At 39.5% G+C, this 22,914-nt stretch overlaps 1 protein-coding gene across 2 annotated transcripts in view; it reads left to right on the top strand.

Moving 5' to 3' along the window:
- The window catches only part of RNASEH2B (ribonuclease H2 subunit B), a 74,894-nt gene that overhangs the window by 50,558 nt on the left and 1,422 nt on the right, over positions 1-22,914 (top strand). The window contains exon 10 of one of the 2 annotated variants that reach the window (XM_010337901.3): positions 8,369-22,900. The exons of the other annotated variant lie outside the window; for it this stretch is intronic. Within the exon in view, the coding sequence (XP_010336203.1) occupies positions 8,369-8,401 (33 nt within the window). The 3' untranslated portion in view covers positions 8,402-22,900. Of the gene's footprint in view, positions 1-8,368; positions 22,901-22,914 lie in introns of those variants that run through there. 2 annotated transcript variants of the gene reach the window in all.

The raw sequence follows: 22,914 nt of genomic DNA, 5'->3' as shown, positions 1-22,914 counted from the left end.
TCTAATGTTTGATTTTGATTAAATTCAAGTCATACTCAGGGCATCTACAAAAGTAGTGATATGTCTCAGCACACCATGGCAGGAATCACAGTCTGTCTCAATGTCAGCGATGTTGACTTTGATCACTTGATTAAGGTTCTGCCTACAAGTTTTTCCGCTGTGAATTATTATTGATTATTTTTGTGAATAGTAAGTAATTTGTCAGTAAGTATTCTTGGACTCTGTAAGTATCCTATTTCTTATCAGATGTTTGCCTACTAGATTTAGGATCTGATGACTTTCTTTCATTTCTTTTGTATTTATCAGTTGGCATTCTTCTGTAAGGAAGAACTTTCCTTTTTCTTTGCTTTGTTTATGAATTCTTAACAGTATGGATTTATAGATTTTTATTTTATCCAGTGGACTATATTACATTATTATTATTATTAATTTTAATGGTCATATTGTTTCAGAAGAGCTAGTGGGAAACCCTTCAAGCTGACTTCTACATCTTTTGGGTATGTTTCTATCATTTAATATATTTCTACTTCTGCGACTGGATGTTTCAGGCTCTTGTAATTTCCCTGTGTAAGCCCTGAATGCATCTTTCTTTCAAGCAATCCTGGCTCTTTTCAGTGAAGAAAGGTATTTAGAAACCAAGATCTAGGCAGTAGGTATGCTCGTTGCCTTTGGTATGTCATTGCTTGGGAGCCAAAGTTAAGAAATTGTGTGTGTGTGTGTGTGTGTGTGTATGTGTGTGTGTGTGTGTGCATGTGTGTACAACGTGTACACACGCATATGTATAGTACATACTCATATCAACATTTCTAAATCTATCCATGTATCTATCAGTATCCATCTGATAATCTTGAGATAATCTCTACTTGGTCACAGTATGTTCTTTTCATATATATTATGGCTTTTTTTCCCTAATATTTTGTTAAGTGTTTTTTGTGTCTCTGTTCATGAGGGATATTGGTCTATGGTCTTCTTTACTTGTAATAATTTTGTCTGATTTTGATGTCAGAGTAAAACTGGCCTTATAAAATGAGTTGGAAAGTACTCTTATCACCTATTTTCTAAAAGAGTTTGTGTGAGGTTGCCATTGTTTCCTTATATGTTGGGCAGAATTCACCAGTGAAGCCATTTGGGCCTAGAATTTTCTTTTGGAGAAACTTTTAAATTATTAATTTAATTTCTATAATAGATGAAGAGCTATTCTAATTTTCTTTTTTTTTTTCTTGTGCCAGTTTTGGCAATTTATATCTTTCAAGAAGTGTATCCATTTCATCTAGGTCGTCGAATTTATTGGCATAAGTTGTTCATCCTATTTTTATTATCCTTTTAAAGTCTGTGGATCTGTAGTGGTATTCCTTCGTTCATACCTGATGTTGGTCATCTGTGTCTTCTTTTATTTTCTCTATTAGTATAGCTAAAGGTTTGGCAATTGCATTGATCCTTTCAAAGAACCATTGTCTTCTGGTTTGCATAATCTCTGATGAGACATCTCTGATATTTCTTATATTTCTTCTCCTTTACATAATGTGTCTCCTCATGGCTTCTTTTAAGATTTTCTTCTTTATTATTACTTTTCAGCAAGCTTATTATGATATATTGATATAGTTTTCTTTTTATCTCATTTGGGAGTCTATTAAGCTTCTTGAACTTTTGAGTTTATAATTTTCATCAAGTATGGAAAATTTCTGGCCAGTATTTCTTTAAATACTTTTTTTCATTTTTTCCTCCCTTTTCTTCCCACCCCCTCAGCTTCTGGGACTCCAGTTTCATATATGCTGGAACACTTGCTATTGTACTCCAGGTCCTGTCACTGAGTTTCTGTTTTGTTGGGTTTTTTTTTTTTTAATGTTCCATTTTTAGACAGTTTCTCTTGGCTGTATTTTCAAGTTTACTTTGATATGTAGTATTTCATCTTCTGTTAACCTCAGTTATTTAATTATTATTTTAAATATTGTAATTTTTAGTCCTAGATGTTCCATTTGGTTCTTCTTTATGCCTTCCCATACCTCTTCTTATTATGCTTGCAGTTTTCTTTAAATACTTCAATATGGTTAAAATAGCTGCTTAAATATCCTCATCTGCTAGTTCTATGATCTTTGTGATTTTCTATCTTCCAGGTCTATTTCTCTCTCTTTACTTTTTTATTTTGAAATAATTTTATACTTATAGAAAAGTCACAAAAATAGTAAAGAGAGGTTAGATAATAACATTCACTCAGCTTCCCTCAATATTATTACCTATATAACCATACTACAAGGATCAAAACCGAAAATTTGCAACCTTATTGTAATTTCACCTATCTTTCCACTAATACTTTTTTAATTTCAGAATCCACTCTGTGATTCTACATTGCATTTAGCTGCCACATCTCTTCAGTGTTTTCTGATTTGTAAGAGTCCCTCAGTATTCCTTTGTCTTTCAATGACCTTGACACCTTTGAAAGTACTACCCAATTATTTTGTAAATGCCCCTCAATTTTTTGAAACTACATTAATATCTTATTTGTCATATGATAATTTCACTATATTGCTAACTAATAATACTAATAGTAACAAACACTGTATAGCATTTATGTGCTTGGCAGTGATCTAAGCACTTTACATATAATAACTCATTTAATCTCTACTACAACTATAATCGTACGGTGCCATAGGTGCCAGAATAGTGATACCCACCCAAAGGGCAAAAGATGAGAGGAGAGGCTACTTAAACACTTGCATTATTATCCCTGTTAAAAGTTAGCTTCTTAGCAGGAACTTTGTACCTTTCAAGGTTGTGTCTTGCACGGTGCTGAGCACACAGTCTGCAGTTAGTAGAGTATGTGCATGATAGTCAGATAGGTTGAATAATCTCAGCAATATTCTCACTAGTTGAGACTTGATAGTTTTTTCCAGCAAAGTCAAGATCTTTATCTACCTCTAAAGTGCCTAAGCCGTTTTCTAGCTTTCTTTTGGGTCCTTGAATATGCCAAGCTGTTCCCACACTGTTGCCTTTGTATGACTGGTTTGTCTCTATGTGCCTTTTTCTGAATCTTCACATGACTGATTCCATCTTGTTATTATCTTATCTTTAGGATGACTTTTCCAGAGTCCCAATCCTTGACCTTCCTCCCCTGACCCCACCCAGCTCCTACTCAGTACACTCCATCCCATTTTCTTGCCTTACTCTCTGCATGGGACCTTCCCTGACTGGTCATGCCTGGCACAACAATGCTTTGGTTGATAACAGACTGCGTATGCAATGGTGGCCCCATAAGATTATAACGAGGCTGAAAAATTTCTATCACCTAGTGAGTTGTAGCCATCATAAGATTGTAACACAGTGCAATGCCTTTTCTATGATTAAATAAGTTTAGATATACAAGTATTTACTACTGTGTTACAACTGCCTATAGTATTCAATACACTAACATGCTGCACAGGTTTGTAGCCCAGGAGCAGTAGGCTGTACCATATAGCCTATTTGTGTAGCAGGCTGCACCATAGGTCTGTAGAAGTTGTATAAGTATGCTCTGTGATGTTCACACAACAACAAAATTGCTTACAACACTTATCCCATAACGTATCCCGTCATTAGGCAACACGTGACTGTACGCACACAGCATCTAACTTGGGGTTGCATACAGTAGACCTTCAACAGATGATTGTTGCATGAGAGAATTAACCAACCAATCCATCAGTCTGTACTGGACACCCTAGACAGGTGTTTGGCAGTACAGTGTTGGAGTCCTTGACAGCCTTGTGGCTAAACCTTGAACTTCAAGAGTCATTCTAAGTTTCCTGTGATGCATTAGTATTTGAAGTCCAAGGACTTAGTCATAAACTTATTCATAAACTTGTGTGGGCCTTAAATTTGTGTGTTAATGTTGCTAATGTTGTGTTAATGTTGTTAAATGAAATAGATACAGTCTTTAATCTCTCTGGATATAGGGCTGTGAATTGTCTTTTGTCAGTTGATTGTACTACACAATTACTGGAGTCGTTTTCCATGCCACTTAGAGTATTTATATTAAGCCTACAACCTAAATTACTGCAGCTTGAGAATATATATGGTCTTTGTAAACTCCTTGTATTCACAGGACCTTGAATAGGAGCTCACATTATGTAGCTACAAATTATTTGGGAATTTGGGAAATTGGCAATTTTGTTTTCTTGCCTATTTGACTTTACCTTTGATGCCAAGTTGAAGATCTCTCTTGCAATGTACAACATTAACTGAGTTGAATAATAATTGACAAGTGAAAAACAGAAGTTGTTACACATACAAAGTGCTATTTGGAGGAATAACATTAAGAACAAATCCATGTGGGCTTACATTTACACATAAAATGTTCGTAAACACGTCTGTACACATAAGTACACACAAACATAAATGCATACCCACATATGCACAGACACAGACTTACATATGCATAGACTATCCTTCTTTAAAATTCTTTAAGGAATATCAAACCTGAGCCTTTTTAGACTTCATTGTACTAAACATTAGGATACACTAGCCTACTCAAATCCTTTGGCCCTTTGCTTCTCTTAAGTTATTTTTCTTTTTGATTAGTGTGTCGAGTTTGGGAAAGCTTCAAAACGTTTCTACAAACTGCGAAACCACTTGGGTACACAGATAAGAGCCTCCATCTTTTTCATCAAATTATACATATATTTTTTCTCAAACTGATCCCAGGTTACCAACATTCTTTTCTTTTTATGTCTAATTTATCTTCAATTTAAATTTTCCCTGTACTCTCAGACCCTGTTGTCTTTCAAGATTTATGCTTCTCAGTTCTGCACTGCCAAAGAGACTCTCCTCTGTAGGGCTTAAACTGGATGTCACGTGGAATTGTCTTTTGTTTGTTCGAGTCTATTTCATATGTGCTGCTGTCCATTCCCAAAATCATATTTCTCTCATGTGGGGCCTTAGCAAGACACAAAGGCAAGCTGTGAGAACCTAAAGTGTACCCATTTACCCACTAAACGTACAGTGTTATTTATAGTATATGCAGACTTCTGACAACAGTAAACAGATTTCTCAATCTTTAAAAATATAAAGTGGAAAAAGGACTCCACATGATCAACCATGTTTCAGTACTTAAACAGACTAATTAATCGCACATGGCAGGATTGTTCCTGGTGGTAATCTTAGTTCCGCCCTAATTCTGTGAGCTGTGGAGGAAATCACTGGCATTGCTGGCCCCCAGTCACCTCTCAGCAGGAGATGGGATTACATCATTGAGATTTTTTTTATGTCTTTCCCTCCAGTTACTGGTGCTTCGGGAGCCACATCTCCCTTTCACCTGGGAGGAAAGCGCTTTTAGAGTTCACTTTCATGCAGTACTTACCATGCAGTAGGGGCTCCCCTAAACTCTTTAGATGAAATAGCTCATGTGTTTTGCCCGAAGAAAGTCTGGAAGAAAATACAATAAAATGCTCAAGCTGGGTTTTCTGGTGTCCATGATATGTGTATATGTATATTTCTTTTCTTCATTTTCCAAAGATTACTTCACTTTGCAATGGAAAGAAAGACAAAGAACACAATTGTTGGAAACTTATAACAAAGACTGGCAAAGTGCTTTGCAATTTTTAAAGCACCTTTAACATGAATTTATGTGTTTAATCTTTCCGGAAGCCATATGGTACAAGGGGTATATTTCTCCCATTTTGCAGTTGAAAAAGGGAAGCTCACCTCATTTGCCCAACATCACACAGCTAATGAATAACTGAGCCAGAACTTGAACTCAGGACCTCTCACATCCAGACTTCACCACATCAAATTCCCTTTCCCCAGGGGTCCTAACTTGGACTCTGTTACATCCTAGAACGTCACCTCTTCACCAGATTTGAAACACAGCCTCTTCACATAGTTTAGGAGTTGACTTTCTCTGTTCTTAAAGCTGATCTACCTTGACTAGCTGCCTTGCATTACATATTTTTTCCCAAACACCTTTTTCTCTAGGACTAATCCAAAATTCGAAAATCTTGGGAGTTAGCTACATCGTAGTGAGGCCTCTTCCTGGAAGTGTTCCAGGTCTAGAGAATCAGGTGGGAGAGTGTTTTCCAAGTGTGCTTAGAAAATGTTTATGGGCTTTGTCCTTATCTGAAGAATCAGAAATGATTTGGTTTTTACACATTTGTATAAACTCTGAGATTACACAGTCCTGAGGTTTATATATTCCTCAGAGCCATTAGACTGACCGAAAGGTTTTCTCCCTATGTTTCATAGTATTTTTACAGTTCTCACAGCAATTACATATCAGTATTTAAATTAACCTTGGCTGGGCACATTCACTCAATCCTGTAATTCCAGCGCTTTAGGAAGCTGAGGCCAGAAGTTCAAGTCCAGCCTGGACAGCATAGCAAGACTCTGTCTCTACAAAATAAAATCAAATAAAAATTAAAAATTAGCCAAGTGTGGTGGCACGCACCTGTAATTCTAGCTACTTAGGAGACTGAGGAAGGAGGGAGGATTGCTTGAGCCCAGGAATTCAGGGTTACAGTGAGCTATGATTGTACCACTCCACTTTAGTTCAGGTGACGGAGCAAGACCCTGTCTCTTTAAAAAGTAAAATAAAATAAATTAATCTTTACAACAACCCTCCAAGGTAGACCAGAAAGGGGGTGGTATCCCTGTTTTATTGATGGTGAGTGTAAGTCCATGCAGACGGTAGGTGGCCAAGCCCAGATGCCCACCCTCCACCCTCAAGCCCAGGCCTTATTTCTTTTGCTTACCCAAGGTTCTTATTCATACCATTGTCTGTGTAACTTATGACCACTTAGCCTTAAGTAATCTGTTTTAATTACAAACTTTGTTTTAAGAAAGGGAAAGATCACATTTATTCTGCTGCATTTTCTTGCATTATTCACAATGAATTCAGCAGGTCAATTTATCTTCAACAGTGGCAAGCCAGAATTTTTTAAGTAAAGCTTCTACTTAGCTGGTACATTTGCATGTCAGATCTTTAATTCAGCTATCAATGTTTTAGCATTTACTGTACTTTCATTAATAAAAGTGATTTTGATGGTCTCCGGCTAATCAAGACTATTTGAGACAGGGGACAGCACCAAATGAAATTTACAGGGAAATCAGAGCTTCATGGACTTTAAAAGAAGTGTTACTTTACATATGTGTTTGAATCAGAACACATAAAATTAAAGGTAGTCATGTTGTTCTTGCATAAACAAGCAAAAGAAGCCAAGGAATCAACTTAGATTTATTTGTTCCTTTAAGAGCATGTCCTGGGCACCTGCTGAGTGCTAGAGATGTTCTAGATAGTGGAAATGCAGATATCAACATAGCAGGCAAAAATACCTGCCCTCAAGAATTTCCATTCTAGAGTGGGTAGACAGATGGCATGCCAGGGCCTATGGAAAAAGCTGAGCACACAGGGTGCCAGGTTCTGGGGAGGCAGTGGTCAGAGAAGGCCTTGCTTCCTTCTTATTCACATTGTGCCATAGAAATTTGATTTCCATGTACATGTTTTTTTATAACATATAGCTCCAAAATAAGTTATTTTTAGCTTTGCACTCAATAAAAACCAACTTGTAATTAAACTTGTTCAGTACATTCTTCACAGGGCTATTAGGTGCTACTACTTCTATCAGCAGCACGTATATGCTTATCTATTTTTTTTTTTTTTTTTTTTGAGACAGTTTCGCTCTTGTTACCCAGGCTGGAGTGCAGTGGCATGATCTCAGCTCACCGCAACCTCCGCCTCCTGGGTTCAGGCAATTCTCCTGCCTCAGCCTCCTGAGTAGCTGGGAGTACAGGCACGTGCCACCATGCCCAGCTAATTTTTTTTGTATTTTTAGTAGAGACGGGGTTTCACCATGTTGACCAGGATGGTCTTGATCTCTTGACCTCGTGATCCACCCGCCTCGGCCTCCCAAAGTGCTGGGATTACAGGCTTGAGCCACCGCGCCCGGCTATTTTTTATACATTGGAGTCTACATAAGGCTTCCTGCTTTTTATGAAAGGAACTGCCTCTTTAAAAAAAAGAAAAATTGTTTTATAATTACTCATGTCAACCTTATTGTCATGCATTTCTTGTATTTTTTTCCCTATATGATGATGCTCATTCCATAAGTTTGGGCCACCTTAATATTATATTTCACTCCCTTTGAACATTTAAAGAAAACTGTGCTGCTTGGTGTGCTCTCCAGGAGCCTGATATGAGCCCTAGAATGAGATCTCAGAGGCCGGCCATGATGGGAACCCCTTCCTGCCTCTGAAGTCATCTTCTAGACGTGAAAATGCTCAGCTGCCCTCAGGACTAAACCAGCCAGCCCTGCGTTTCTATTCTAGGAACTGCAGATGGTGCTTGGGATTTCAGGTGACTGTTTCTCCTGACCAGGACACACACATGTTTTCCTTTCCTCTCTAGATGGCAGCACAAAGACAGAAAAGGGGCAAGTGATGGTGGTGGCTCCACGCGAGGCTTGGCGGTTCCCCTGCAACTTCAGACACTCCCAGAGGGCTCGGACTTTTTCTTCTGCACTTGCTAGAAAATCGCCAAGTGCCAAAAGGTGTATTTTAAAGCTCTGACTGTAAATGCTTTATTTCTTTGATCAGTACTACTAGTCTGTGTGGGCAGCGGCATTCCTCCCTGGAGCACTCAGCTAGGCAGTTCCGTATGGGAGCTTGAAAGCATCCCAGCTGTGTACCTGTTCACAAGCTGAGGACCTCAAGCTCGGGTCAGGCCAGCATGTTTTAGGTACGGATGTGGTGACTCCTGATTTCACTCTGAAAGCTTTGGCAAACCAAGTTTCAACCCTTACTTTAAAAACTTAACAAAAAACCTGACATTTCTTTACTGCTTATCCATTTGACAGCTTCTAATTCTAAACATACGTAAACATTGGCATTTTATCTCTCCAGGAGGTATTAAACATTTCTTCCTTTTTAAAGGATTTCCCAGTATGTGTATTATTTTATTTTTCAGAGTAAGGACGTAAGAGATGAGGGAAGGTTGGAAGTAGATGCCAAAAAGTGATTTGGTGGGGAATCTGGTGCGTAGTGAATATGTTTTAGCAGGCAGTGGGAGGTTTTGTGCAGAAATGCCTGGATTTGAGCTGGCTCGTCCACTTGATGTGCAAGAGGAATGTGTGGGTGCTGCTCAGCTGATCTTCCCTCATTCACACGGGACCCCAATCTGCTTCTTCAGGCAATAACTTTGTTTCTGAATCTCTTGACTCCAAAGATTATTAATAATTAGACCCTAGTTCTTGGAAGCAGTCTTACCATTTTTCCACACCTTCCTTCACATGTAGAAATTTTTGTTAACCTCAGGGACTTTTAAAATTCCTGCCTTTCTGCAGTGGACAAGTGAATCTTCTTCTACAAAAACCAAAGCCACAGGATACTGATGATGTCCAAGTTTGTCACCAGAAACCCTGCTCTCTTAGCTGTGCCTCAAGTTTATGTTCTGACACTTCAGATTCAGACACCTAATATTACAAGATTTCATTTGATGGTTTTTTTTCTTTTCTCAAGTAATTCATGATCATTCTCACAAAAAGAGAAGGCAAAAGTGATCCCCACCTCCCACTGCCAGCACTACCCGGATTCTCCCGGGTGACTGCGTCCTTGGCCCTGAATCAGGTCCCTTTCTTAGTTGTCCAGTTTCCCACTTCTGGTTTCTGTCTTTTTCCCAGCAGCCTGAGCAGCCCTACGGTCACCATGCATGTAATCTATTTCATCGTTTTATCTGAGAATCCAATCCTATGGAGCTCTCCTCTAGAAATACCTCATGGGAAATTAAAATTAAGACAAATCAAGAAATAAAAAACTCCAGCACTTGAATAAGCCCTTTCCTTTGTTTTGTTTTGTTTGTTTGTTGTTGTTGTTGTTGTTGTTGTTGTTGTTTTTGATTTATTTATTTGTGACAGAGTCTTTCTCTGTTGCCCAGGCTGGAGTGCAGTGATGCAGTCTTGGCTCACTGCAACCTCTGCCTCCCAGGTTCAAGTGATTCTTCTGCCTCAGCCTCCTGAGTAGCTGGGATTACAGGCACACACCACCACACCAGCTAAGTTTTTTTCTTTAATTATTTTTAGTAGAGACGGGATTTCATCATGTTGGCCAGGCTAGTCTTAAACTCCTGACCTCACATGATCCACCCGCCTCAGTCGCCCAAAGTGCTGGGATTACATGCATGAGCCACCACGCCCAGCCTGCCCTTTCCTCTTCATGCCCACTGTCACCGAGCATCAGGCTGTTCTCGAGGGCAGAGACCATATGGTCCATGTCTCAAATGGAGACACACTCTCAGTGCTAAAAACACCAAGATAGCACTGAGCATGCCATGTGTGCCCCCACTCAGCGCATGAGTCACTGACGCACAGATAAGGTGACATAAACTCCTTCCATATCAAGTTGTCAAGGACTTTTAGAAAACAGCCATACTCAGAGCTGGAGAGGACGTGGGAAGTGGGCCTTGCTGGTAAGAATAGAAAATGGTACAACTTCTGGGGACCAACTTGGAAATAAATATTAAAAGCCCAAATGTGTTGTATTTCCTTTGTTTCAGCAGCATCCATTGTTAGAAACACAGTCTTAGGAAATAATCATGAATGTGTGCAAAGATTTAACTACAAGAATATTCGCTATGGTTCTGTTTAAATAGTAATTGGAAAAAACTACATTGGAGGGCTGAAATTATTTTTTAAACTTTTGTACTGGACTGTGTGTGGTGGCTTACACCAGTAATCCCAGCACTTTGAGAGCCCAAAGTGAGAGGATCACTTGTACCTAGGAGTTTGAGACCAGCCTAGGCAATACAGTGAGACCCCCATCTCTAGAAACAAGAAAAATTAAAAGAAAAAGCAGCTGGTCATGGTGGTATGTGCTTATAGTCTCAGGTACTCGGGAGGCTGAGGTGAGAGAATGGTTTGAGTCTGGGAGGTGGAAGCTGCAATGAGCTGTTGATCATGCCACTGCACTCCAGCCTGGGTGACACAGCGAGACTGTCTCAAAAAAAAAAAAAGTTGTACTGCAAGTATAAGTAATAACTCTTTCTTTTTCCCCTTGTCTTCTTTTCTCTCCTTCCTTTTTTTTTTTGTCTCCCTTTTTTAGAAATTTTCTAGATAAACATGTTACTATTATGCTAGTACAAAAATAAAAATACTTAGTTGGTGAGTTTATGCCACTAGTTCCTCATAACTTTCCTCTCCAGATTATAATCTCTTTTCAATTTTCATGTCTCATTTAGTAAGTTTCTTGGAGGAAGAATCATATTATATATGTTTCACCATCCTTTGCTTAGCACCTCATTCAAGTAGATCATAGCAAATCCTACCAGTAATCAAATAATTGCTCTTCTGTCCCCCCACCTTGAGAGTTTCAGATCTCTACTGTTTGAGTCCTTGACTTCCCAACCCAGTCAAAGATGTATGATTTGCGCCGGGCACGGTGGCTCAAGCCTGTAATCCCAGCACTTTGGGAGGCCGAGGCGGGTGGATCACGAGGTCGAGAGATCGAGACCATCCTGGTCAACATGGTGAAACCCCGTCTCTACTAAAAATACAAAAAAATTAGCTGGGCATGGTGGCTCGTGCCTGTAATCCCAGCTACTCAGGAGGCTGAAGCAGGAAAATTGCCTGAACTCAGGAGGCGGAGGTTGCGGTGAGCCGAGATCGCGCCATTGCACTCCAGCCTGGGTAACAAGAGCGAAACTCCGTCTCAAAAAAAAAAAAAAAAAAAAAAAAAAGTTGTATGATTTGCTTGAAATTGTGTGTTTGGGGCATGTACACACATGCTGAAATTAATTAATTTTGCTTTGAAGGTTTCCTCGGAGCCCTGGAAATAATTGCAAATGCTCTGGAGCATAGCACAACCAGGACTGAGAATTACTGTTTCTGTCTACAAAACTAAGGGGAGAGAGAAAAACATACTACTGAATGAGCAGAGCACAGAAGCAGTGAATGTTTCACGCTTGCTGGCATGCAGTTTTTGCTGGTTTTTTGCCCTAGCAGATTGTAACCAAATTGCTCAACTTCACAGCAAGAACTCTAGGGACTCAATTCCCTAGTGCTACTAATTGGCTTTTCAAAAGAACTTTATAGGGATAAATTAATTGCTACTATACTTTTAGTGGCTTTAAAGTTACTTAGACCACTTCTAGAAATATGTAAAATTGTGTGATCCTAACTTAATGTTTCATTTCTCCCTCAGTTTTTACATGATTTGATAATATAATAAAGGGAACTATAAAAAATTGATATTGTTGAGGCCTTTTTAGAAAACTGACATACACTTTTCTTTGTATCATTGTTGCCAAGAGAGGTTAGGTATTGATATGTATTACCTAGGAGAAAGAAGAGCATTTTGTGCGAAATAAGTAGGTTATACCGAATTTGACAGACTTCTCTCCTGACTGATTTTGGAGCACGTATCTTCATGTGCCTTGTAAAACTCCTAGAGATGCATTCAGTTTTCAGTCTTCCCAGATATATTTTACTACTCGAACTGTTTTTCCCATATAGCATCTCAATCAACTGCTTTCCATAAAACTCCTTTGGGACTTCTTGCACCTTCTTTAGTCACTTTGTAGCAACAGTGATATCCAAAATATTTAACATACGTAAAATAGCGCAGCACAGACCACAAAACAGTCTGGCCAGACTGCTGGTCTAGTGGTACTGATGCCCTCCAGCTGCATATCACCCCAGCTTTAACCTAAAAATTACTGATGCCCTCCAGCTGCATATCACCCCAGCTTTAACCTAAAAATTAAGGCAGGAAAACCTTCCAGATGAATCCTGTTCCAGAATCCCATCTATTTGGAAGCTTAGGTGTGTTTATTGTTTGAGTTTGTGTTGTTTTACGTTTGTTCATTCGCTTGTGTGTGCTTACATCATTCCATCCATCACGATACAGCTGTTAAGAATTAATACCACCATACTTTGGAAAACCCAGTTCTATTTGATTAAATGTTATCCGTGAAGGTATTGAATATTTTTTCTAGGAGGTTAGCCAGGCTGAATACCACCTTTTCATTATTATTTCAAAGTCTCAAGACTCAACTATTCCACAAATGTGGACCTCCACCCAGACTTCATTTGAGCTCCGTGCTTGAATGTCTAGTGGTCCTTTGACATCACAGTCGTACTTGAGCATCTGTCTCAACTCATGATCTTCTCCTTGATTACAAATGAAGAAGGAATAAAGGGAAGGAGAAAAGGAGGGAGGGAGGGGAGAAAGAGGGAAGGAAGGAAGGAAAAAGAAATGCAAGAAAGGGAAGAAAAGGAAGGAAGGGGAGAAGAAAGAGGAAAAGAAGGAGAGAAGGAAAGTGTTTAAAACTAAACATGGTGGGCAAACAAAGTTCTTTCTAACTTTACCTGTTGATACAAACCACAAATCTTAAGAGTCACCCTTGACCCCCCTCACTATTTGAACCCTGTCACCCACACATGGCCTTTCAGTTTATCCTGTAAAAATCTCACAAAGCCAGATCTTTGGCTTCATTCCTATCACCATCCTTCTGGCTCAAACAAACCACTGTCAGCTCCCAGAGCACAGCTGTGCCCTCCCCTCCTGTGCACTCCCCACCACCCCTGCCTCTCCCACGCCCTTGCACATGCCCTGCTCCACTCTAAAGCTTCCATTGCTCTTTGGATGAAGCCCCACATGATGACCTGCAAGGCCTTGCATGCCAGAGCTGAAGCCGTTTCCTCTGCAGCCACACTTCCTCTGCAGACCCTCAGTCACGCCATGCTTACTCTGGCTATGTGGCCTTTAGTTGTGCTGTCTCCTCAACTGAAATGTTCTGCCAGCTTCCTCTGATTACCTCAGTCCTGATCTTTCCTGAGATCTGGTCTACTGTGGTCTGCCATAGGCAAGCCTTAGGAAGGCTCCCCTGACCCCAGAGCAAGTCAGATCTTCCCATCACAGCTGTCCCAGTACCCCTGAGCTCCCCTTCATGGAACTATCACAGAGACGTTTTTATATTTTTAGGCCTAATAGTTATATTAATGTTTGTCTCTTGGATTACACAGAGCTTTGTGAAGGTAGAGACCATTTAACTAACCACTCATGCAAAGAGTTAACACGGCAGGCCTGAGACTGCTATGCTTGGAATGGCCTGCTTACAAGGTTGGCCTTTGGCTAGGATCTGAGAGCTTGAGTGATAAATGGTTCCTTACACTGGTATGAAACACTGATAGGATCAGAGGGGCTGGCTGGGACTTAAGTTTGGGTAGAAGCAATGTGCTTTATGTTGAACATGAAACTTTCTTTCTGGGAACCTGGGATTTTGGTATGTGCCGAGCAGAGAGAGCCCATGTGACCAACCCTAACATTAGGCATGGAGTTGATAATGAGCTTCCCTGGCAGAATTGTTGCAGGCATGGTGCTGCTTTTTCATTGCTGGGGTGCACCCCCTGTGACCCCACAAGGGAGGGAGGGAGCACAAGGAAGCCTGTACGTGGATTTCTGCAGACTCTGCCGTGTCTTTTTTCCTGGCGTGGCTATGTATCCTCACCACACCACTGTTATAAGTCTTAGCGGTGAACACGGCTATATGCCACCTCCTGTGAGTCCTCGTTGCCAGTACTTAAACGTGGGGGTGTCTTGGGGACTCTCAACTCACCATGGAATCCCAGAATCTTGCTCAGCGTTTGACATTTAATGAATTGCTTAATACATATTTTCTTTAATGAAAATGAAAATGACCCCAGAGGGCTAGGACTAAGTCTATCCTGTGGAAATTCTCACAAGAACTCAGGAATTTTATAATTTGTCAACTATATCCCAGTGACCCAAATAGAGAAAGCACATCTTTCTGGAAAAGACAGAATAAAAAATAATTCAGGAGATTTAGCATGGTCAAATTGTTTTCTCATGAAGATGAATTTTCTCCTGTATCTCAAGTGGCAGCAGGGTAGAGATGAGCCCGCAGCTCCTCTCGGGCCCTGATGTTGTTCTGCCGGCTTCCCCATCCCTGCCCTCTTTACTGTGTGTTTGCATAGTGGGCCAGCTCATCACTGAGAGTGATGCCTCAGCATCAGGGAAGCAAGAGCTTCTCAGTGTTGGCTTCATTGGAATCACCTGGGAAGCTTCAAGAAATACTGATGCTGGGCCCCACTCCTACAGATGCTGCAAATAATCAGTCTGAGGTGTGGTCCAGCATTGGGATTTTAATATGCAGCCTCCTCTGACACCACACACTCCTTTCCCTCCCTCCTCACATCCCCTTTGACAATCAACTTTTACAGGGTCCATCCTTCACCAAAGCGAATTCTTATTTTATAAATGCTTTCAAATTTTTTGGTGTCTGGTTTTCTAACTCACAACCAATTAGCAGGCACCCTGATAAGAGGAAGAAATAAGACCTTTTGCTTCAACCACATGAGAAGATTGGAGCAACTAAAATAAGCAGGTAGAACTCGAAACTATACAAATCAGGACTATGGCAGATTGGGTCACTCCTAAGAACGTGGCTGGGGTGCAGAACAGAGTCAATCGTTCAGGAGAGCATGGTTTTTAATAATGACCAGTAGTCGGCCGGGCATGGCGGCTCATGCCTGTATTCCCAGCACTTTGGGAGGCTGAGGAGGGTGGATCACTTGAGGTCAGGAGTTCGAGACCATCCTGGCCAACATGGGGAAACCCCATCTCTACTAAAAATACAAAGATTGGCTGGACATGGTAGCAGGTGCCTGTAACCCCAGGTACTCTGGAGGCTGAGGCAGGAGAATCACTTGAACCTGAGAGACGGAGGTTGCAGTGAGCTGAGATCGTGTCACTGCACTCCAGCCTGGGCAACATAGTGAGACTCCGTCTCAAAAAATAATAATAATAATGACCAGTAGTCTACACCACCAGTTGCCCACTAGAAAATATGTCTCACTTTACATAAAAGATGATGTGAGTTAACTTTATTTTGAATATTTGGTAACAGTTCATCATCAGTGATGAGGAGGCATATGTTATTTCCTATATTGAGAAGCTCCTTCCTCCACTAAATGTCAGTCTATCTATTTGCCGTTTTTTAACCCTTCTCTAGGCAAGACAGCAGACCATGAGATGCATGAGCTATTAATTGGCAGAGCTGTGATTTATCTTTCCCTTATAACACCCAGGGAGATTGCTCAAGGAATGGAATCTGTGTCTGGGAGCGTGGGTAAAACATTGGGTTGAGATAAGGCTATTCATGTCTTGAAGTCAGAGAGAGGAGTTTGTCTTTGAAGAGATGAAAACGTATGTTCTCAAACAGAGTAGAAGAGCCATAAAAAGGGAGCTATAGCAGTTGCCAGATGTAGATGGGAGACTCTGTGGAGAAGGCGGAACTGAGCTGGAATGAATGGGATTCAGGCAGCTGCAGCCCAAGGCAAGGCCCAAGGGAGAGACAGGAATTGACAACTCGGGCATAGTCCCACCTTCCCTGTCTTCAGAATCAGAAGCAGTGAGAATTCAGGGAGGCAGTCTCAGCTCTTTGGGTTTGAAGAATCTGTTTGGGATATAATTTCACTTTTTCTCTACCCTGTGCTGTAGTCTAAAGCTGGCGGTGGAGATTACAAGATAAGTCGTGCTTAGAACCACAGGGCTGGCTAACAAGCCAGTGGGGACACAGCCTGGAGGACCAGCAGCTATCTGGGGACCCTAGGGTTGGACAGGCCCAGGCAGGGTGAAGGCAAAGTTAGGATACTTAATTTACCCAGGTGCAAAGAAAGGCGTCAGCCTTCAAAGGCTTTCCATTGTTAACAAGCATAATCACTAAATGGAAACTGATCATTTTGCTGCTCATTTATTTTCCCAGTTAATGCTTTTCAACACAAGCTTTGTATTTCCTAAGAATAAAGACTTGTAAAAGAGAGGGGTGAGTTATGGCTGCAGAAAACTGGCCCTTACTTTGCTCCGCTGACAGTTTTATAAGGCAAAGGAAGTTCAAACGGTAAAAAGAACTTCTAAGCAATTCCACAGAAATTCTAAGCATTTTCAGGAAACTCATGTTTAACTTTTAAAAAACATTAATACAAGATTAGTTATAGTGATTTAATTAGCAAACCATGACAGATGGTCCACATGCAGCATCTTTTTTTTTTAATGTGAACAAAATTACCAATTTTTTTTTTTTATTGTTGTTGTTTCTTGTTAATCTTGGGTAAAGATTCCTTGGGTCTTCAAAGATATCCCTACTCAGTCTACTTTTTAAATGGGTAGCTTGCCTGAATAATTTTGTTAAAGTTTTAGTAAATGAATACCCTCCTGTTTGGAGTGTAATTTCCAAAGTGCAGGCTGAATTCAGTGACCCCTAACAGCCTGAATCTGGCCATTATGGACTGATGGCAGAGGAGATCCAGATATTTTGGTTGGATTTATGGTTAGAGACTAAATCACTATGATGAGTACCAAAAGGTCTGGTTTTGAAATATTTGCCATGGAACTAGAGTAGAAGGCAGAGAAACAGAGGCAGCGGTGGCTGGAGCCTGGCCAGCCCATGGATCTCAGGCAGGACAGGCCTGCATGCCTCTGTGTATTTCTCTGGGCGAAAACACTGGGCTTCAAGGCTAGAAAGGCCAGGATTTCCATCCTGGTTCTGCCATCTTGAATAGGTCCTTTAACTTCTTAGAAGCTCATTTTCTATGTCATTAAAATAGAGGTGATAATATTTCCCCAAAATATTGTGCTTTCCACTTTCTCATTGCCCCAAAAATATTCACACATATAAAGTTCCTAGCACAGAGCCAGGCACACAATCATATCTCAATACAAGTTAGTTCTCTCTCTATTCCAAGGCCCCAAATTTCGCCCCAATCCAAGTATGCCTGAGCCTATGTTCTATCACCAGTTATTCATTTCTTGGAATTAAACCTTGGGCTTTTTCTGCTCTGTCTTCAGGCTTTAGGAATCTTCTTGTCAAACCCCTTCATTGGAAAAAATGAGGCCTAGAGAGATTAGATGGCTTTCCCAAGTAATAAGCTAAGAAAATACCCCAAATGCTTTAAATCCACCTTGAGGCTTCAATATCTATGTGCTCTATAAAGTGAATCCCATATTGTTTTTCTTTAAAAGATCTTCAGAAATAGCTGCCTTTTGCCCCTTCGATTACTCACACTGAAGTTTTGAAATAGTAATATTTCTGATTTGAAGATGGAGGTGGGACGTTCTTCCCCTGTTCCCACCTCTCACCCCCAATCTCTTTGAAATCTTCCAAATCAAACGGAAAATGAGAAATGGAAACCAAAACATCAATTTTCAGCAAAACTAGGAGGTAGTTTAAACTGTGAACAACAATTAGATGCAACAGCTACAAAAAGCTAGGGAGCTTCCAAGAGAAAGAGGAAGGAAGAGTTCATGGTTGTGGAAATGCGACCAAGTCAGCAAAAATACATTTGGAAACAGGGAGGGCAGAGGTGAGGAATAAAGTCTAAGTCACAGGTTTACGACATAAGGAACAGTATACACGCCAGAGCAGCAAGAACTCTCCAAGACCCAAAGAGTTGTGAAATGAAGAGGTGATGAGGTTAAAAAAAAATCACATTTAGGCCAGGCATGGTGGCTCACGCTTGTAATCCCAGCACTTTGGGAGGCCAAGGCGGGCAGATCACCTGACATCAGGAGTTCGAGACCAGCCTGGCCAACATGGAGAAACCCCATCTCTAGTGAAAAAATACAAAAATAGCCAGGCATGGTGGCACATGCCTGTAATCTCAGCTACTCAGGAGGCTGAGGCAGGAGAATCGCTTGGACCTAGGAGGTGGAAGTTGCGGTGAGCCGAGATCATGCCATTGCACTCCAGCCTGGGCAAAAAGAGCAAAACTTTGTCTCAAAAAAAAAAAAAAAAAAAAAAAAATCACACACACACACCACATTTCAGGGACTGTTTCAGTGGCAGCAGGAAAGAAGAGAGACACAACTTTTTGAAAAACCCCATAGCTCCCTGTATTTATTGATCAGGGAGAAATAGATCTAAAACTTGCGTGCAAAACCCTGGTTTATAAATAAAATCCCTACTAAGCTGGGATGTGGCCCCATAAAATTTGGCCCAAGAAAAGCTCTTGTGCCTTAAAGATGAGAAACGAGAAAGAACCCAAGTTATTTCAAAGATACAAAATATAAAACAAGAAAAAAAGACCAGAAAAAGTAAATGGCAGATAAAATGTTGCCAAAGAGCAGATAAAAATAGAAGTATTTTACTACAAACATAAAATACTTAATGAAACAGTTACCTCTATGAAGTCTGGGCACAAAGCAGAGAGGTAAGAATCATAGAAGAGACAGAAAGACAAGTGACATTGTTTGAGCTGGCACACTACAGGGCAGGTGTGGGGGAAGAATAAACCATCAAAGAAACAAAGATGCATTTGAAGGAAGGTAGACAATAGCAATGGCACAAGAGCTTAGAGGTTAAAAATATGAAAACCCAGCAAAATGAAGTCGATATGGGTATAGGAAAGATTTATTAAACAGGACAAAAAAAGTGAGCAAAATACTGATTTTTTTTGAAACTTGGTGATTGTTACCATTCAAAAAACAAGCTCACTTATAATTATTAATGCAAAAATATTAAACAAATATGACGAAATAGACTCAAACAACTCATTAAAAGAATAACACAATGAGACAAAGTAGGGTTTATTCATAATATAAAGATGGTTCAATATTAGGGAGTCTTACCATATTAGTTTTCTAAGAAAAAAATAAGGTATTAATCTCCTTAGATACCTAAAAGATACTTGGTGGCACTCTCTTTGTCACCATGTGAAGAAGGATGTGTTTGTTTCCCCTTCCGCCATTATTGTAAGCTTCCTGAGGCCTACCAGCCGGTGGAACTATGAGTCAATTAAACCCCTTTCCTGTATTTAAAAAAAAAAAAAAAAAAAAGATACCTGGTAAAATTCAACTTCCATTATTGATCTCAAGATAATTCAGTGAAATCGGAATATATATACTTCTTTAATATATACAAAATAAAAGTCAATATTATGTTTAGTGGAGAAATATCAGTAGCATTGCATTAAAGTCAGGAATATAGAATGTTCTAAACAGTTATAGAAGAGCGAGAAAATAGACATATAAAAATTAAAAAGAAGGGAAATTATTATTATTTGCAGATTTTATATTTGAATAACCCAAGAGGATCATCTGAAAAAGATTATAAAAATTAGAATTCAGTAAGGTAGCTTCATAGAAAATCAATATATAAATATCGAAAGTTTTAATACATTTAAGCAACTGCTGATAGAGAATGTGATGGAAGAAAAGACCCTTTTACACTTTCAAGAACAACAGTAAAAGCTAAAATAACCAGAAATAAATCTAAGAAATGTTCCGTATCTATAACAGGAAACTTTAATTCTGAAAGATACAAAGCACCTTTGAACAAATACAAAGACATATCATATTCTTGGATAAAAGAAATGAATATCAGAAAGATTCCAAATCTCCCTAAATTAATTCGTTTGTAATTCTAATAATACACTTCCGGATATTTTTGTAACCCAACAAGCTGATACTAAAGTTCATGTGAGAAAATAAATTGGGAAGAACATTCAGAAAAATTCTTTAAAGCAAGAATAACTGGGAATACCCTAGTCTTATCACATATTAAAATATTTCTTTATAAATATTAAATGAATATGATAGTAAATGAATAAAAATAAAGAATCAAAATAGAAAGATGACAGATGGACCCGAATGCATACTAAAATTTAGTATATGATAAAAGTAGCATTTCAAATCAGTAGCAAAAAAATGGATTAATTCAATAAATGATTTTGGGACTATTAAGTAGACACCAAAAAAATTAAGTTAAATTCATACTTCACACATCAGGATAAATTCCAAGTGAATCAAAGATCAAACTTAAAACATAAAAGTAATAGGAGAAATATGAGAGACTTAACAATAGGTTGATGGCAAAAATGTAAGCAAAGCCCAAAGACAAGTTAACTGGAAAAAAATACATTTGTACCTCCTATCACAAAGAACTGATTTTCTAATATCAGGAAGTAAAAGAATAAACCAATAGAAAAATGAGCAAATAGATAGATAATTTGAATGGAAGGAAACATACCCAATTGCAAATTCATTTGTCTTTCGACTCAACTAATTTCAGTTCTGATAATTTATATACCTGCAATGATACAAAACAATATATACGCAAGAGTCATTATATTATTGATTAAAACAAGAAAGGATTGGAAGTGAACTTGCATATTCACCTATAAGGGTCTAATTAAATAAATTATGATATATCTGTATGTGTTTGTATTATCTATTGTTCTGCTATCTCAAAATGCAGTGATTAGAACAATTCTCTCTCATTGGGCTAGGGGTTGATTGGGCTCAGCTGGGCAGTTCTCACTTAGGGCTTCTCATGTAGTTGCATTCAGATGTTGGCAGGGCCAGAATCATCTGAAGGCTCAATTGTCTTCATGCCCGTGTCTGGTGTGTGGGCTGTGATGGCTGAAATTCCTAGGTACTGGTCTGATATCCTTCTCTACACGGTCTCTCCACATGGCTAGCTTGGGCTTCTTCACAACCCGATGGTGTCAGGGTGGTCAGATTTCTTTCCAAACATCTGGCTGCTCCAAGTGTAAATGTTTCTAGTGGCAGGAGGCAGAAGCAGTCACTCCTTGTGCCTGGCCTACAAACTGGCATAGCCACACCATATTCTGTTGATTAAACAAGTCACTAAGGCCTTAGACTCAAGGGGAGGGCAACTAGACTCTACCATTTGGTGGGAAAAGAAGCCAGGAACTCAGGGCCATCTTTAGAGTGTCACATAATGAGAACATACACAATTGAAAAAAGTAAAGACACTCTTTACGTACTACGATGGACATTGCAAACAATATGGTATATTTAAGGGGAAGATGCAGAACAGTGCAAACAACATAGTATCTTATATATAAGAAAAGGCTGAGGAATAAAAATAGTTTGTGTTTGCATCTATTTTCATAAAGAAAAATACAAATCGATAAAAATGATTATCAATAGTGAGAGCAATGGGCAAATAGGGATGGGGTAGGAGTGAGACCTTTTAATGTGTACCTTTTATATTATTTTTAAGTAAACTGAAAAAAGAAATACTTGGATCTTAAAGAACCCAAGGATGCTTAAACTTGCTCATTTCCTCAGGATGATGGAACTATTTGGGGAAGTACTGATAGGGCCTGTTTTTACAATTCCATTGGGTCCCAAAGAATCTTAAATTTTACCACCACAATAATCAAAATCCTAGAAATTGGTTACGTGCTTAATTACATGAATGTACCCCAACTCCCTCAACTAGTAATACTGCCTACAAATTAGTTGTCATATTTATGCTTGCCTGAGGGTACGGAGACTAGTATATTTTCCTTCATTGTGAAACCCAAACCACCATTTAATATGCAACTTAAAATATTGAAATTGTCAAAATAGAAGATCAGTCAGTTGTGTGCCGACTCATGAAAGCCACTAGTTATACATTCAGGAGTTTTGCAAGCCATTTGTTAAACCAATCGAGGCTTAAAAATCAGCCATGGTGGCTGATATGAGTACATAAGCACCGTAATTTCAGGCTCTGATGAGTGCCATGGATAAAAAAAACACAGGTAAGTGTGGCAGAGAAGGAATTAGAAGGGCTTCTCACTTAGACCAGGTGACCAGATGACATGGCATTAGGAAGGCATATTGCCTTCATCAATCAGATTTAGGATTTCTACTTTTTCAATAAGAACCCTTATAGACTTCGTGTGTAGAGGGATTTTTTTTCCTGGTTAACATTTATTGCAGAGTTACACACGCAAGGCACTATATGCTTTGCCAACACCATCTCACTCATCACTGTAACACCTTTTTGAAGTAGGCACTGTGATAGTTTCCCACCCACAGAAAGGACCTTCAGGGTCCAAAGGTGAGAAATGGTTTTCACGAGCCAAGAAGCTGTAGAATCGTGCTGAAAAGCCATCACACTATTCTTTGGAAAACTCAGAAAAGAATGAA

The sequence above is a fragment of the Saimiri boliviensis genome, chromosome 16 (assembly GCF_048565385.1).
Source record: "Saimiri boliviensis isolate mSaiBol1 chromosome 16, mSaiBol1.pri, whole genome shotgun sequence".
In the NCBI taxonomy this organism is placed as follows: Eukaryota; Metazoa; Chordata; class Mammalia; order Primates; family Cebidae; genus Saimiri; species Saimiri boliviensis.
Note: the sequence above shows the minus strand (reverse complement) of the source record. Positions and strands in the feature narration are given on the sequence as shown.